Genomic DNA, 15,058 nt, shown 5'->3' with positions numbered 1-15,058 from the left:
TCAGCTGAAGCCCTGTCCGCGGCTGTATCCGCCTGAAATTCAGCGAGTTGTGAATCCGGTTGACCTTGCCGGTTTTTTTGTTGAATGTCTTCCTGTTGCGGCTTCGACCACGGCTCATACTGCGGTTGCTATCAAAGGGTGCAAGAAGCACTGTGGTCGGAGAGTCCTCGGGTTGGGGCAGACTGGACCGAAGTCCCAGAGTCGCTCTCTAGGCGCTGGCCTCAATGGCCTCGGGCATCTCGTCCACATCGGCGAGCTCCGGCTGCTCCTCGTACTCCATGTCCTGCTTCTCTTGAGCAATTGCCTGCGCCGAGACAATCTCAGCCAGGCGCTTGAGTCTCGGAGTCTGCAGCCACGACGGCGTATATGTCTCGAGAGCCATAATCACACGCGGCTCGGCAATCTCGTACGGGCCACTGTCGTCCATATCGACAGCCTGCAGCAATAGGACATCGCCCTTCTCGTTGACCTTGGAAGCAACAGCCTTCATGATCTCGCCATTAATGGGCTGCTCGTAGTCGGCGACCAGGTATTGGTTCAGTAGCTTCTGAATCTGGTTGGGTGATAGCCTACAAGGCAGTCAGTATCTAAATGTGACTCCACGTATTCATGTAGGACGAACAACTTACATCCAGCAGATATCTTGGATAATCTCAATATCGTTCAAGGTTGCCTTCTTGAGCTGCAGGAGCTTCGTTGCTTGCTAGAAAAGAACACAAGTTAGTCGTGAGTTTCATGAGTCGAAACCAGGCACGGCTCGTCACATACCATCAAGTGCTCCAGCTGGAGCGTGCCCTCGGGCATGTCGTGGCTCTTGCACCACTCCTCAATACGGGTAATGTTGTAGTTGATCTGGAGACCACGTTTCCACGAGAGGAAGTTGCGCCGCATCAAAAGGTCGTTGAAGGCGGTCACACCGACAAGGCGCAGCAGCTCCGTCACCGTCTGCGTGATGATGCTGTCCTCCAGGTAGTACGCCTTCATAGCGCGGTACACGCTGTTCAACAGACTGAGAAGGTTGTCCATGCTGTAGGCAGGAGCCGAGTTCGACTGAAGCAGCTTGCCAAGGAACCGGTTGTTCTCGTTCGTAACGAAGCCGGGAAGGGACTGCGACTCAATGATGGCCGGGATGATCATCTTCTGCAGTCTCTTCTTGAGCACCTTCATCCAGGTGTGGTAAATGTTGAACTCAAGACTCTCCAGGTCGTGCTTTACGATTTCAAGAAGGCGGTCGTACTCGTAGTTGTCCGTCTTCTGCTGCTCATACCAGTCTTCCGCCAGGAACACAAACGAGAGCATCTCGTGCACGTTGGACAGCCAGAAGGCGCCAGGGTTGATAGCGTTCTCGCCATCGTGCTCCATCACTTCCTGCTGGATTGACTGCATCACGTTGGCCAGGAAGCGCTCCGACTCCTTGACGAAGCCGTTGTTCCACATCTCCGACGTGACCAGGTTGATCAGGTACGAAGGGAAAAGCACCTCCTTGTCCGAAGGCGGCGGTGTCGTGTTCGGCGACGGGATCTTCAGGTTGCGGATCAGGCCGAGAGTGACCTCCTCGTTCAGACCCTCCTCGTCGGCCAGCAGGCCTTCGAGCTCGAGCTCCACGTTGTCGACACCAGCACCGTTCTGGCGGCCGGTGACAGCCATCGAAACGGGTCTTGGGTTGTATGTCGTGCTGTAGCGGTCCAACTCGCGCGGCTCGGCACCGGCGCTGCGGCGCTTCGAGGGCTTCTTGGAAGAAACAAGGTTGATCAGGCCGTTGGCCACCGGCTGGGCACCGTTGACGTCGTGGGCGGCGCCGTTCATGTCGCCGTTCATGATAGGAGCAGAGCGGCGGGCTTGCTCCAGAGCCTCCTGCATGTCGGCGAGCTGCTGGCGCAAGCTGTTCTTCTCGGCCTCGGATTTGGTGACTTCTTGCCGGGCAGTCTCGAGTTCTGTGCTGGTGGCGCGCAGCGAGTCCTTGAGGTCCTGTTCCTCCTTCTGCATGCGGCGGACATTGGTGGTTGACTCGTCGAAGCTGAGCTGCAGCTTCTTCATCTCGTCCTCCATCTGCGAGAGACGGGCCGCAGCAATACCGGCCTGGTTGGCCTCCGTCTGCAGCTCTTTTGTCTTCTGCTCCAGGTCTTTGTGGCGCGTTTGCCATGACTTTATCTGGCCCTGGTAGCTCTCGACCTGGCTCTTGAGTTCCTTGTTCTGAGCCTTCATAGTGCCCAGTGACTGTGTCAGCTCCACGACCTTGTTCTCCAGCTTGTATGAGATCTGCTTCAGATCGCGAGCCTCCTCGCGAATGGTCTTGTACTCGCGCCGGGCTTTGCGACCACGCCACAGGCTCTGGACCAGGACAACCTTGTTGCGGTACGACCGCCAGCCACGCATGGCACGGCGTGAGCGCCAGACTCTCTGGATGACAAGGGCAGCATTGCCGAGGCGAGTTTCCATAATCTGCTTGCGCCGCAAGTAGCCCTTGAAAGCTGATTGGGCCAGCACGACATCGGCGCGAATGCGCAGGAAGTTCTTGCGCTGCTTCTGGCCGCGCCACACACGCTGGATGGTGGTCGCTGCCTGGATCGTGCGCAGCTCTTGGGCACGGCGGCGAGCGTTGTAGGCGCGAGCGGCGGCCTGGACCTTGATAATGGCCTCGCGAGCCGCAAGGTAGCGGCGGCGGTAGTACTTGGCGCGCAGATTCTTCTGGATCAAGGTTGCACAGTCGTTGAGACGGGTAGTTCGCAGGTTCTCGAGGAAGGCGAGCATACCGGCGCGGAAAAAGATTTTGGTCAGACCCAGCTGGTACTTGTCAACGCCCTTCCCCGTACTTGTGCCAAGAGCCTTGGTTAGAATGGCATCTGCCATTTGGCGGATCTCTGAGGTCCACTGGGAGGAGTGCACGAGCATGTAGTACCGCAGAGCAAATTCTTCGTACGTCCATCGAGTTGGGTAACCGGCTGTGCTGATGCGCACAGTCTCGAGGACACCACAAGCACGCAGCTGGCTCAAGACCATCGGACCCTCGAACTTCCAAGCCTCCTTGGCCTCATTGGGCTTGATACAACGGATGTAGTGCACATCGGTGTTGTTGATGGTGTTCATCAGCTCAATGAGCGAAGAGCGGAAGATGCCACCTAGTGTCGGCTTCCGGTTAACGGCAACGCCGATGCGACGGCCTGCAGCCGGCTTGACAGCCGTAGTCGCAGACGAGGCCAGGTCCTTTTCACGGACGGCAGACGCAGCGTCAAGAACGCGAGTGAGGAACTTGTTGCTGGACGCACGCAGCACAGCAAGGTGTTCATCGGGAACAGTGTCGCGGTTCTTGTCGATGAAGCCCTCAGACTCGTAGGTGACGTCGACGGCGTAATGGCACACGGTGAAAGACGACTTGCCGAACCGCGGCTTCTTGTAGAACTTGTTCTTTTTGTCCTGTGCGTAGTTCTGGTGCAGCTTGTGGACGAACTGCTCATCGGTGCCCATGGGAAGGCGCGACTCTTCGTCGAGCAGTGACAAGATGCCCATTTTGCCTTCAATAAGGTCAATACATGGCTGATTGTCGGAGAAATCAATAAAGGTCCAGTCAATCTTTTCCCGCAGGTACTCTTCCTGCTCGAGCTTGAAGACGTGCTGGTTGAATTCTTGCTGCAGTTTTTCATTGGCGTAGTTGATACAGAACTGCTCAAAGGAGTTCTTGGCAAAGTGCTCGAAACCGTAGATATCGAGCACACCAATGAAGGACTGGACGCGGCTCAGGACCTGCTCGGTGGCCAAGCTGTTGTTGATCACCTCCACCAGCCAGTCGAACAGGCTAGAGTAGATGTACTTGGCAACGGAGTCACGGACGACAAAGGCCTGGGCGGGGGAGAGGTTGGAGATGATCTTGTCGCCGCGGGTGATGAGCTGCTTTTTGACAATCCAGCGGGCAAACTCCGAGGCGTTGATGCCGAGAATGTCGCAGGCCTTCACGAGAGCAGGCTCCTCCGCAGACAAGACGGCGTCGGTCCGCGTGGCGCCAATTTTGATGTTGCCCAAGTGCAACAGACCGGCCAGCAGCTTGAAGATATCATCCTGCTCCGCCTCATCAATACCGATGGTTTTGAGCGAGTCTCTGGTGGCCAGAAACTCAGCCTTATCGTCGACGCCGTCAATAATTGGGGTGTTACCCTGGTTGAGGTACTCGAACTGGTCGACAGGGAGGATGTCGAGCTCCTTGCGCTGCTCGTCGGTGACACCAGCAACCAGCTGGTAGAAAATGTGGTAGTTGCGCTCTTTGAGGGGTTGGAAAACAAGACGCGAGCGCTCAAGCAGGTAGGTACGGATCTTGGCGCCGATGATGTTGGTCTTGTCGTCGAACATGATCTCGATGTACTTGCCGAAACGGGACGAATTGTCGTTGCGGGTGGTCTTGGCGTTGCCGAAGGCTTCCATGATGGGATTTGTCGCCAAGATCTGCTCCTCGGTCTTGCTCATGGCATCAGGGCCCTTCTTGGAGCGAGACCCGGGGTTCGAGGGTGACTCGCGTGTCGCAAAGTATCGCATGATGTACTTTGCGCTGACGGTTTTGCCCGCACCCGATTCACCGGAAACGACAATAGTCTGGTTCTTGTTGTCGCGCAGCATGTCGATAAAGGCCTCTTCGGCAATGGCAAACAGATGGGGCGCCTGGGTGGCACGCTGCTTGCCGGCGTAGACCTGGACCATGCCATGGACGTAGAGGGAGTCGACACGGGCAAAGGGATTTGTTGCTATTAAAACAATGCCGGAGTATGTGTAGATTTCCTTCTGGGCGTAGCGAAGGCGGATAGCTTGAAGAACTGTGAGGGAGGGAAAACCCATGTTAGTCCAGACGCCTCAAAGCACCTCCCAAAGGGTTGTACGAAGTTGCAGGAGCTCCGCGATCAACAGAACACGAGAGCATCAACATCACCACCGCCACCAATACGGATAACAAACAACGACAAGGACGTACCTGCAGGCTCGTTCAAATGGGACAGGTTTGTCAAATCGTCACTGGCTTCAAGGATGGTCGGGTTCATCAGTGGTGGCAGCGATGGGTCACTGCCACTGGCCAGAGCTTCTGTGGTGACCTCGACAGTTTTTGTCTGTACCGTTGAAGTTGGGGTTAGCTTCAGGGACCTCGTTTTGGACCTTTTTTCCTTCAAACCATTCTTCCCGGAGCAAACCTACCTCGCCATTTTCGAGCTTAAAGTCCAGGATGACCTTGGAGCCCTGGATGTCCTTCTTCACGACTTCGGAAGCTACCCAGCCCTCGGTGGCATCGGGCTGCCACGCCCGGGTGCCGACGTCGTATGTTTCCGCCATGGCTGAATGGGTAGGAAGATGGACAAGAAAGAAAGCGGCCGGCGGCCGAGAGAAGCAGAGAACGAGCTCTGCTTTCGTGGAAGGCGCGAGGAAGAGAGATGCCGAAACGTCGAAAATCGGAGGACGAGGTCAACGCTGCCTTGGGGAGAAAAAAGGGGCCCACAAGCAGGTCAAACGGCGGTAAAGGTCGATCAAGAGCCAAGAAAGGCGGTGATGGAAATCTACAGCGCCAGTCGAGACAGAACGGAGGTCTGATGGGAGAAGGGAGGAGGGAAGAAGAGACGGCAGATCAAAGTGCGTGTGCCCAGTATCGTCGACAGGTAACCCGATGCAGTCGAATGCTATGCGAGCTGCTCGTAGATGGAGAGGAAAGATAATGGCTAGGAGAGGTCTCGATAGGGCCAGGTCGAAGAAAAGGAGTGTGGAGGCGCGGGAAAGGGGAACAGTTGGCAAAAAAAAAAGACGCTACTATGTGTAGGGGTCCCGTAGACGGGAACGCATTAAGACTAAGGACCAAAAAGAATAAAAGAGGAGACGGTGGAAAAGGGGTCGAACAAAGAAACACAGAAGATGCAGATGCAAAGATAGGAAGAAGGGAAAAAAGAAAGAGAAACAGAAAAGGAAGACGACGGGATTTCCACGATACAGAAAATGTCTTGGTACGAGACGATGGGACGGTGCACTTTCCTGGGTTAATGGACGACACGAGGGAAAAACAAGACGGGAAGGCGCAAAGCAGAACAAACAACACCTGTAAGACACTTGGCGCTCTTGTTGTTAGAAGAATAAATGATGGCTGAAAACAGGGCATTTCGCACTAATTGTTTGCTAAGACAAGACGCGAAAAGAAGCATGCCCGTGCCTTCTACAACTTTTTTCCTGACCGCATTGTCCCATTTTTTCAGGGGTGGCGGCTGCAGGCCTCACCTTGCACACATCGGCCACCGGGAGCTCCTTCCTCATTCGCTCAGAGGAGTTTTGCACCATGCGGTGTGCGCTCAGTCTCTGTTGACCGGCGAGGAAAGAACGTCACAATCACAAGACAAAACACGGACAAACGCGCATGCACACATGCACATGCACACAAACGGCAGGCGCAACCAAACGCGCGATTGGAGAATGTGTAGCCAGCCCAAAACGTGCGGCACACCACGCCTATGGGAAGCTGAGGGAGGGCAGACACACACGTAAAGGGAGAGTCCAACCAGCCAACCAGTTGCGGCTGCGCTATATCCTTAGTGGCGGGCCCCCCTCAGGGAGCGCTAGGGTCACTAAGAGTTTTTGACCAAGCACCCAGCGATCGATCTGTGCCATCTCTAGCGGTTTGGCTTCTATAAAATATGGCTAAAAACCAATGGGTAATTTTGCAGTTTTGCTGCAGAGGCAAACCCTTGCTGCCCATCATTGGAGCAACTCCGTCCCCTTTCCAGAAAGTGATCTTGGGTATGACGGCATAAAGTTCAATTGGAGTATGGTTCAGGGGCTGAATGCTAATTCGCCAGGACGTTTCGTAAGATACGTACTGCGGCTCATTGGTACTGCGCGAACCTCGTCCGTTAGATGCATTCTCTCCATGATCTCAGTCTGCGGCGACACAGCGGCTTGTCGTGACGAAATACAGGGGGCCAACGTGCTTTCACGGCGCTGTAGCTGAACCCATCAGCAGCGATCGACTGCCATTAAAAGCATACGCTAGCGGGTCCTTGAGCCCCTTTCCCTCTTGTCAATTTTCCCGTTGCCGTTTTCGATACCGTTTGCTCCATCCACCTAAACATGAAACGCGTGTCACGAATAAGCCAAGTTAAAAGGACCCAAACGCGTGTCTTTCTGGGATGGCGCGGTTCGTCCCCACGGAGAGCAATTCTGCATCATCACTGAGGACAAGGGAGCATGCGAAAACTACGTCGCGGAGAACGGTACGACGTACCTTTGTCACCAGTGGCAGGTTCAATGTTACCGGGTAGATGTTCAGAACGCGTCCAGCCTGACAGGTTGAACATCACCGACCCATATTGGCCGTTGCCTTTTTGATTTGTGGTGTTTCGCTGAGAGGGTGAGAAAGTGGCGACGCCTCTAAGCGGATTTGCGGTGCATTTAACTGTGTCATTCTACAACGTATGTGTATACGTTCCAGAAGGACGCTGCTCAGTACTCCGCATTGTTCTTTTCTTCTTGCCTTTAGGTTGACAGCTTCTTTTGTCTTGCCTTATGTCCTAATTTGCCTGCTTTCTTCATCTCTTTCCTTCACTTTTTTTTTATTAATTTCGGACCAAGATCTGCCTGTGGAGCACAACAGCTAGGATCTTCTTTAATTATGGGGCGATTTATGGAAGAAGGTGAGGAAGCCTTCACGCGTCGACATGGTTGTTTTCCGACAGGGTCTTTGAGGATGTAGTTGTGGAGCACAGACATTAAGATATGTATTAAGAATGAAAGTGTTGGGGGCCCAGTGCGATGGACGAACTGGCAAAATAAGAGACACGAAATAGGGAAGCAAAGCAGAACAGCAAAACCACAACGTCCGATGTCTCCTTGCACGCGATGAAAACCGTTGTTTTGTCTCGTCTTGGGGTGTCTCCCGTGAGCCATGCACATGAAATGCGGTATATTAGGCAGTCATAAAAATATTCCAATTCCGCCCATGCAATCTATACTATGCTCTTCTTTATTTATTGTTGAAACTCGTCCCATGATATATCCCAGAAAAGAAAATAATAATAATAATAGTGCCAGGCCAGACCGCGACGGGGGAGCGCCCGAATTGTGCTCGTCCATGTTGAACAGCTGAGCTGTCGACCGATGAGGAAGATATGCAAAAGAAGGAATGAAAAGAAAATCAATGAAAAGCATGACGCCGTAAGTTTGCGCCTTTTTATACGTGATATCGCGTTGCAGCGGTATGGTATTGGTTTTGTTTGCCGCTTTTGCTCATGTTTTATTTATTTTCGACGCCGATAGAAAGTCATATGCGAGGGGAGCCACACGGAGCTTAAAAACGTGACAACAATGTCGTCAGTTTAGTAAAGCACACGGGTCCTGATGCAAGCTGGACGGTGAGTTAGTATTTTTCTCCGAGGTGAAAAAAAAATAAATGAAAAGAAAAAGTGCAAGACAATACGTACAGCTGAGACCCTCGAGGCTATCGGTAATCTCCTTAAGGTCGCTGGGCTTAACGTCGCTGATATCGGCCATCAGGTAGGCAATCTAAACGACGTTAGTGAACTTGAAACAGTTTCCAGAAAGAATGTGCTCTACCGTGTATGTGGGGTTACGTACGTCGCCCTTGCTATCAGTAATCTGCTTGTCGACGTTGTGGTCGCCCAGTATCTCGTTGACACGGCGCAGCACACCGGGAACGTTGCGATGGATGTAGATGACGCGCGCGTGGTTGGGCTCCTCGAGCGTTAATGAGCGCATGTTGACCTCGGGCAGGTTGACGCTGCCAAGGGTGATACCCTGGTTGATGTACCGCACGAGTGCGTCGCCGACCTCGACACCAATAGCGCGCTGGGCCTCTTCCGTGCTGCCACCAATGTGCGGCGTCAGAATCACGTTCTTGAGGCCGCGCAGCTCGTCGCCCCAACCGGGGTTCAGCGAGCCGTTGAAGAAAGCGCCGTTTCCGCCGGGCTCCTGTGGGTATACGTCCAGCGCCGCACCGGCCAGCTTGCCTGCCCGGAGCGCATCGACCAGCGCCGCAATGTCAACGACTGTGCCGCGGCTGGCGTTGAGCAGGTACGATCCCGTCTTCATCTGGGCCAGCTGGGCAGCGCCAATCATGTTGCGGGTCTCGGGGGTGGCAGGGACGTGCAGCGTGACAAAGTCGGCCTCGCGCAGCAGCTCGTTGAGCGAGGCGACCTGGCGTGCCTTGCCCAGGGCCATCAGGGTGACAATGTCGTAGTAGATGACCGACATGCCCATGGCCTCGGCCAGCACCGACAGTTGCGAGCCAATGTGGCCATAGCCGACAATGCCCAGCGTCTTGCCGCGGATCTCCCAGCAGCGCGCGCTGACCTTGTTCCAGGTGCCGCTGTGCATCTCGCTGGAGCGGTCGCCAAGCTGGCGCGCCAGCGAGATGATCCAGCCGATCATCAGCTCGGCGACACTGCGTGAGTTGGCAAAGGGCGAGTTGAAGACGGCAATGCCATTCTTGGCCGCGTAGTCGAGGTCGACCTGGTTGGTGCCGATGCAGAAGCAGCCGACCACAAGCAGGTTCTTAGCTGCCGCCAGCACCTTCTCCGTCAGCCGCGTCTTGGAGCGGATGCCAATGACGTGCACGTCGCGGATCTTGGCAATCAGCTCGTCCTCGGGCAACGAAGACTTGAGGTACTCGACCTGGTAGCCCTGGCCCGTCAGGATGCTACGGCCACTCTCGTTGACGTTTTCAAGCAGCAGGATCTTGATGTCGGTTGAGTTGAAGGGCTTGAGCGGTTTGGCGTTCCCGCCCACACGGCTGTCACCAGCAGCGCCGGTGCTGCTGAAGCTACCGGTACCGGTCCGGCTGCCATAGGCGTTGAAGCTGGACGGGGGAGACGTGAAAGTAGCAGTCGGGGAGGTCGACACGAATTGCGTATTGGCGTCAGAGAGCGGCGCCGCGGGCCGGCTGGCAATGTTTTGCGGTTTTGCTGCCATTGCGATGTTCAATTGAAGGTGGGGGAGGGGTTCGAGTTCGGGTTCCGATTTTGTAAAGCTCTCGAGGTAAACGAAAGCACTGCCGTATTTCTGTTCTAGGGTTGTACACGACAATAGCATATGATGCTCGAATTTCGAGGGTTTTTTTTTAAGGAGTGAGGTGGGGGATGTCGTGATGTCAGTCAGTTGGCAGTGTTAATCACAAACCAGAAAAAAATGGAGGGATTGGCCACCTTCGTTACGAATTGGAGCGATAGCGGGGGCGTCGTTTGCGAGGTATTAATACTAGCCCAATTGGCAAGTCTTACACGGCAGGAACAGCTTCAACGCCCTTCCTTTTGTGTCCCTTTCTCGTTGACTCACAAACCAGGGCGGACTGGCGGCCGTTCCTCTTTCAGCAAGAGCGACAGAGCTGGAGTAAACCGCGGAAGGTTGTGTCCACTAATACTCGCCTTGTTGCATTCAAACACCGACTTTCGGAAGGCTCTGGACCTCTCACCAAGACCATGACAGAGCAACCAGCGGCGAAAATTTTTCACCTGTCGACTTTTTTTGCCTATGCCTTAGTAAACTGCCTCACTTACATCCTAAAGAGTAATACAAAGCCATTCAGAACCAGGCTACCCCCACGCCAGTCTAAACGATGACTCTGGCGTGCTCAAGGAGGGACCAGCAACGACACCGGCCGGGCAATGTTTGGTTCCTATTTACTGGTTTATTTATGGCCTGTTTATTCTACCGCAAGGCTCGTGTATTCTTCCGACAGGGTCTTCAAGGCCTTCTTCAAGGTCTTTCTCAATGCACCGCCCAATGCCAAAGTTTGTATGGCTGCATAAATCAGTCTCTTTATTTTATGTATTTTTTTTGTAATTATTTTCATCTTTCCTAAAGGTGGGCTCTGCAAAGGGGAGGTGGGTAAACAAACACAGCAATGCTGTGACTCTTACACGTCCTTTTTTTTCGTGCATCCGTGAGCTCTCCGCAAATCCTTCGGAATTTCCATGTTAGGTAAACGGCAAAACAATACGTCGTATCGCTATTGTCATATCGAAGTAGAGTGGTATGAAGCACACAGGAAATAAAGAGCGCGCATATGGTTACGCCTGAATCGAAGGACTGGTCTCTTTCTCACAGACTCGGTGCCGGCTTCGGGGTCTGCTGTATATTGAACATCGAAGGTCGAAGCATGTCAATCTATACAGTAGCAGCTACGAACGCGCACAAAGAGGATATTAACATCGATTGATTACTAGATGGAAGTGAATTAAATGCAGCAAACTATTAAGGGGGTGTAATGAAGGGGTAAAAAGTAACAAAGGAGGGTGGTGAAAAGTCAATAACCCAAGGAACGCGAAACGACACAGAAAAGCATCTCAAGTTAAAAAAAGCCAAAGTGCAACAAGAGCAGAAAAAATGACCCTGATCACAACTTATTTTCCACCCCTGATCCATTCCCGTGTACGTTATTTTTTTGTGGTTTCTCTGTCATTTTGTATTTGTTTTTTAGGTGTTTCCTTGTTTCTGTGTAAAACATCAAGACGTCTTCGACCGTGTCACTTGGGGGCGGTTCCTACGTTTGGTAGGATGACGACAGAGCACCGTCTAGTACGCAAGAGGAGAATTGTATATCAAGGAGCAAGGCAGGACAAAGAGGGGGAATTCGTTCGGGTAAGCTGCACTATACTGCGCATAACTCTGGCCAGTCCGGAAACATCCTCTCTACCTGGCTTATGTTGCTCCTATCAATTATGAATAGCTCCATCTTCCCATCTAGTATTCGCGTGAACTCCCAGTGCCGCAAGGATCAAAGATGCCTCGACTAGGAATATAACACATCGGTTTAGACAACGGCGTGGTGCTCGTCTAGCTTTGCTTGCACTCCTGAGCGTCAGGTTTCGGCTTCGAGCTATCATCCTGTTGAAAACCGTCAGTGTCTTTCCACTTTACAGCGAAGGCAAGATCTGGGCTAAGCATCAGTACTTACGTCGTCCTCGTCAGAGTCGTCGTCCTCGTCATGGTCCTCACTCAGGTCGTCCTCATCATCCTCATCGTCGTCAAAGTCCTCGTTCAGGTCATCCTCGTCGATCTCCTCGTAGGCCAGAGCCTCGCCCGTGAACCAGTCAATGGCGCGGGGAATCAGCTTCTCCTTAATATCCTCGCCCAGCTGGTAGTCGAGCTCGAGGCGGTCCTCGATGTCGTAGGCTGCCTCCTCGTCATCCTCTGCCGGGGGCTCAGGCGGGGAGAAGAAGTTGAAGAACGACTCGGTCGGGACGGTCTTCTTGACGATGCGGGTCTGCTTAGTGTCTGTGAGGTCATCATTAGCATGTGATGTGTCTCTAGCCACGTCATGTGGTGACCACCAAGACATCAACCATTTGAACATCAACTCGGGAAACAAAACATCAACTTACTCTTGTTGCGCTGCTTCTTCTGCTCGATGCGAACGGTCAGGTCCTTCTCGGCCTTCCAGTTGATCTTGTCGCCCTCGGCGTGGTCGTAGATAAAGTCACCGCCGTAGCCGGACTCGCTCTGGTAGAAATATGTCTTCGAGATGGTCTTGTTGGTGAAGTAGTCGTTCTCGGCGAACTCGAAAATCAGGCGGAAGCCCGGCTTGTCGAGGTACTCCATGCGGATGTCCGTCAGGTGCTTGAGCGCGCCCTCGTCGCGGTCGGTGATCATCTCGGCGAGCGAGATCTGGTTCTTCATGGCCGACAGCCAGAACTCCGGGATACCAGAGACAGGCTCGGTGGAGGCATCCTCGGCCTCTTCGGCCTTGGTCTCGGCCTTGTGGGCCTCTTCGCCATCCTCCTCCTCATCCTCCTCCTCCTCCTCCTCGCCGGCGGCGATCTCCTCCGCGGTAGGCTCGTTGGCGCCATTGATGATCTTGGAGCGCTTCTCGTACAGGGGAGTGAACTTGGCGAAGTACTTCTTCTCGAGCTGGAGAACCTCCTCCTGGAACTCGGCCTCTAGCTTCGAGTGCTCCTTCTGGATGCCCTTCAGGCCGGAGACACGGCGCTTGACTTGCGGCGGCAGCGACTCAATGTAGCCAGACGAGCGGCCCACGAGGCTGCCGAGCTTGCCCTGGATCATGCTGACAAGGCGGGGGTTCTGGGCAAAAAGGGACGCGGCAGCAGCAAGGTCGACCGGCTCTGTTGGCGGTTGGCAAGCCGTTAGCAATGGCTGGGCCCGGGTGTACAAAACGCGGGGACCCCTGCCTCAGCCACACCGCGCATCATTTGACCTGTCGGGTCCAGGACTTTGACAATCATAGCCAAAAAAGTACAAACGGAACTCACCCTCAGAGATGCTGGGAACGCCGGGCTGCTGGGCGTGCGAGGAGATGGGGGCATTGTTGGCGGGCGTGTTTTGCGGCGTCCTATATCAAAATCGTTAACACGCGTCCCAACAAAACAAACTCTCGCCCACTCTCCAAAGCTGCAGTCGAATGCGGCCCCGCGAGGCCAACGAATCGGACACAGCTTCGGAAAAGTAGCCAGGCCTGTCAAAAGGAGCCGTTCACTCACGGTGCGGCGGCATCAGGCCGCTTGTTGCGGATGGGCTCGGCCATGGCTGCTGGCGGACGACTGGTGATAGTGGGGGATGAAAGGTATCAGAGTCGACAATGGAAGACCTCGGGACGAACAGGAGGTCGGTGTTCGTTTGGTCGCAAATCGTCGATTCGGGGAGGATGAAGAAATGGACGTAGGAGCGTAAGGAGAGAAAGAGAGATGTGGTGAAAGGGAGAGGAGGTGAAGTAGGGAGACGGCGAAGAGGGTTGGGAAGTAAATTTTAGTATGGGAATTTTGGCGGCGGGGTCGAGATTTCCTTTGGGGGACGCCAGGGAAATTTTCTGCTGAGCGGTGGGAAAGGAGCCGGGAGAGAAGAGGGAAATGGGGGACCGCTTGCTTCTGGCTAGGTCTCTGGGCGTGTTGGGCGTCCCTGTCGCTTTGGGGGACCTCATTTCGTTGGTTGCCGCCACTTTTGTCTCCCACTTGCCACGTTGGGTCACAGTCATTGGTTGCACGGGAAGGTGGCCCGCTTTTCTTCTCACTTCTCCAATGTTGTGTCTTCGTTGCGTCCTTCTAGAAAACCAGGCGAGCTCGGTGAAGGCTTGGGCGATGGTCTTGCCCAGGCTGCTAGGAGCTTGTGCGTATTCTGTTGCCTTCCTCCAACCCTGAGACTTGTTCTCTTGTCCTGCCGTTCCTCGCTCCTGCCGTTCCTTTGTCTCATGAAACTGTAACAAAGAAGGTTGCTTTGAACCAGCCGAGGCAGCACCTGAGGTGCTCCTGGCTGCCAGACGTGCCCCAGTGGTTCCTTCCCCAGCACCTGTCGTCTTATACGTGGTGCAATAACAGGATATAGCTGGCCAGGCATTAATTAGGCAAGAACCAACCAGATTTAGTTACGGCCGTGGCCAGACCGCTCATCAGTACGCAGCCAGCCATTCTGTAGTACAATTGGAGTCATGCTTCTGCAGAGAATTATCTAGCTGGGCCCGAACCTGCAAAAATGAACGGCCAACCTTGCATGTTAAAGCTTTGAGCTCGTGCAAATTAAGATGCCTTGTGCTGGTGAGGGCATAGGATCGTCAACGACTACACTAAGTTTATTCCTCTTGATAAATAATGAAGCATTACTCCGTCCAAGAAGGCGCGACTGTGGACGTCGAAGAAAGAGACCCACTATCGCGCTTGCTGCTTTTACAGGCGGTCTTGCCTGCCTGTCGCAGGCCACCAGTGCAAAGCGCCTTCCTTTTAGCGCCATAGCTCCCCCACCATATCTACCATTGCCCAGTAGGACGTCATCATGTATGCTGTGGGAAAGACCTTATCTTAGGTTTTTTTTAAAGTCGGCGTGACTGGCGCCGTAACCTCGCCGCCCGCTGCTTAAAATATTGCCAATGTAAGATAACACACTCACGAGCAACCACAGCCACGCACGTACACATTGCACACTCAACACGCACGACAGCACGCGCATTCGCTGCCGTCAGTCCTCGGACGACATCACCGTGCGACACTCTCCTTTTGCCAGGCCACTGCCAGTTGTGCCCTTGTTGCTGTCATGTGCCACAGTTAGCACTCGTACAGTTTTTTCTTTGTGCACCTCGGCCCCTACGACT

At 54.0% G+C, this 15,058-nt stretch overlaps 4 protein-coding genes across 4 annotated transcripts; all 4 read right to left on the bottom strand.

Moving 5' to 3' along the window:
* Positions 1–208: 208 nt before the first annotated feature.
* On the bottom strand, positions 209–5,307 carry SPSK_04803 (myosin MYO2; the record flags this gene model as incomplete). The annotated part of the gene is made up of 5 exons (XM_016731568.1): positions 209–569; positions 630–703; positions 769–4,799; positions 4,955–5,087; positions 5,173–5,307. 5 exons carry the CDS (start codon positions 5,305–5,307, stop codon positions 209–211), a joined length of 4,734 nt encoding a protein of 1,577 aa, XP_016583079.1.
* A 3,017-nt stretch (positions 5,308–8,324) lies between these two features.
* SPSK_05156 (D-3-phosphoglycerate dehydrogenase) lies at positions 8,325–10,056 on the bottom strand (the record flags this gene model as incomplete). The annotated part of the gene is made up of 3 exons (XM_016731906.1): positions 8,325–8,353; positions 8,430–8,511; positions 8,584–10,056. 3 exons carry the CDS (start codon positions 10,054–10,056, stop codon positions 8,325–8,327), a joined length of 1,584 nt encoding a protein of 527 aa, XP_016583078.1.
* A 1,743-nt stretch (positions 10,057–11,799) lies between these two features.
* On the bottom strand, positions 11,800–13,504 carry SPSK_05167 (nucleosome assembly protein 1-like 1; the record flags this gene model as incomplete). The annotated part of the gene is made up of 5 exons (XM_016731917.1): positions 11,800–11,850; positions 11,921–12,240; positions 12,348–13,085; positions 13,233–13,312; positions 13,461–13,504. 5 exons carry the CDS (start codon positions 13,502–13,504, stop codon positions 11,800–11,802), a joined length of 1,233 nt encoding a protein of 410 aa, XP_016583077.1.
* Positions 13,505–13,546: 42 nt separating this feature from the next.
* On the bottom strand, positions 13,547–14,381 carry SPSK_05509 (uncharacterized protein; the record flags this gene model as incomplete). Its single annotated transcript, XM_016732254.1, has 2 exons — positions 13,547–14,269; positions 14,343–14,381. 2 exons carry the CDS (start codon positions 14,379–14,381, stop codon positions 13,547–13,549), a joined length of 762 nt encoding a protein of 253 aa, XP_016583076.1.
* Positions 14,382–15,058: the final 677 nt, after the last annotated feature.

This window comes from Sporothrix schenckii (assembly GCF_000961545.1).
Source record: "Sporothrix schenckii 1099-18 chromosome Unknown Cont49, whole genome shotgun sequence".
Taxonomy (NCBI): Eukaryota; Fungi; Ascomycota; class Sordariomycetes; order Ophiostomatales; family Ophiostomataceae; genus Sporothrix; species Sporothrix schenckii.
This window is presented reverse-complemented; position numbering and strand designations above follow the sequence as displayed.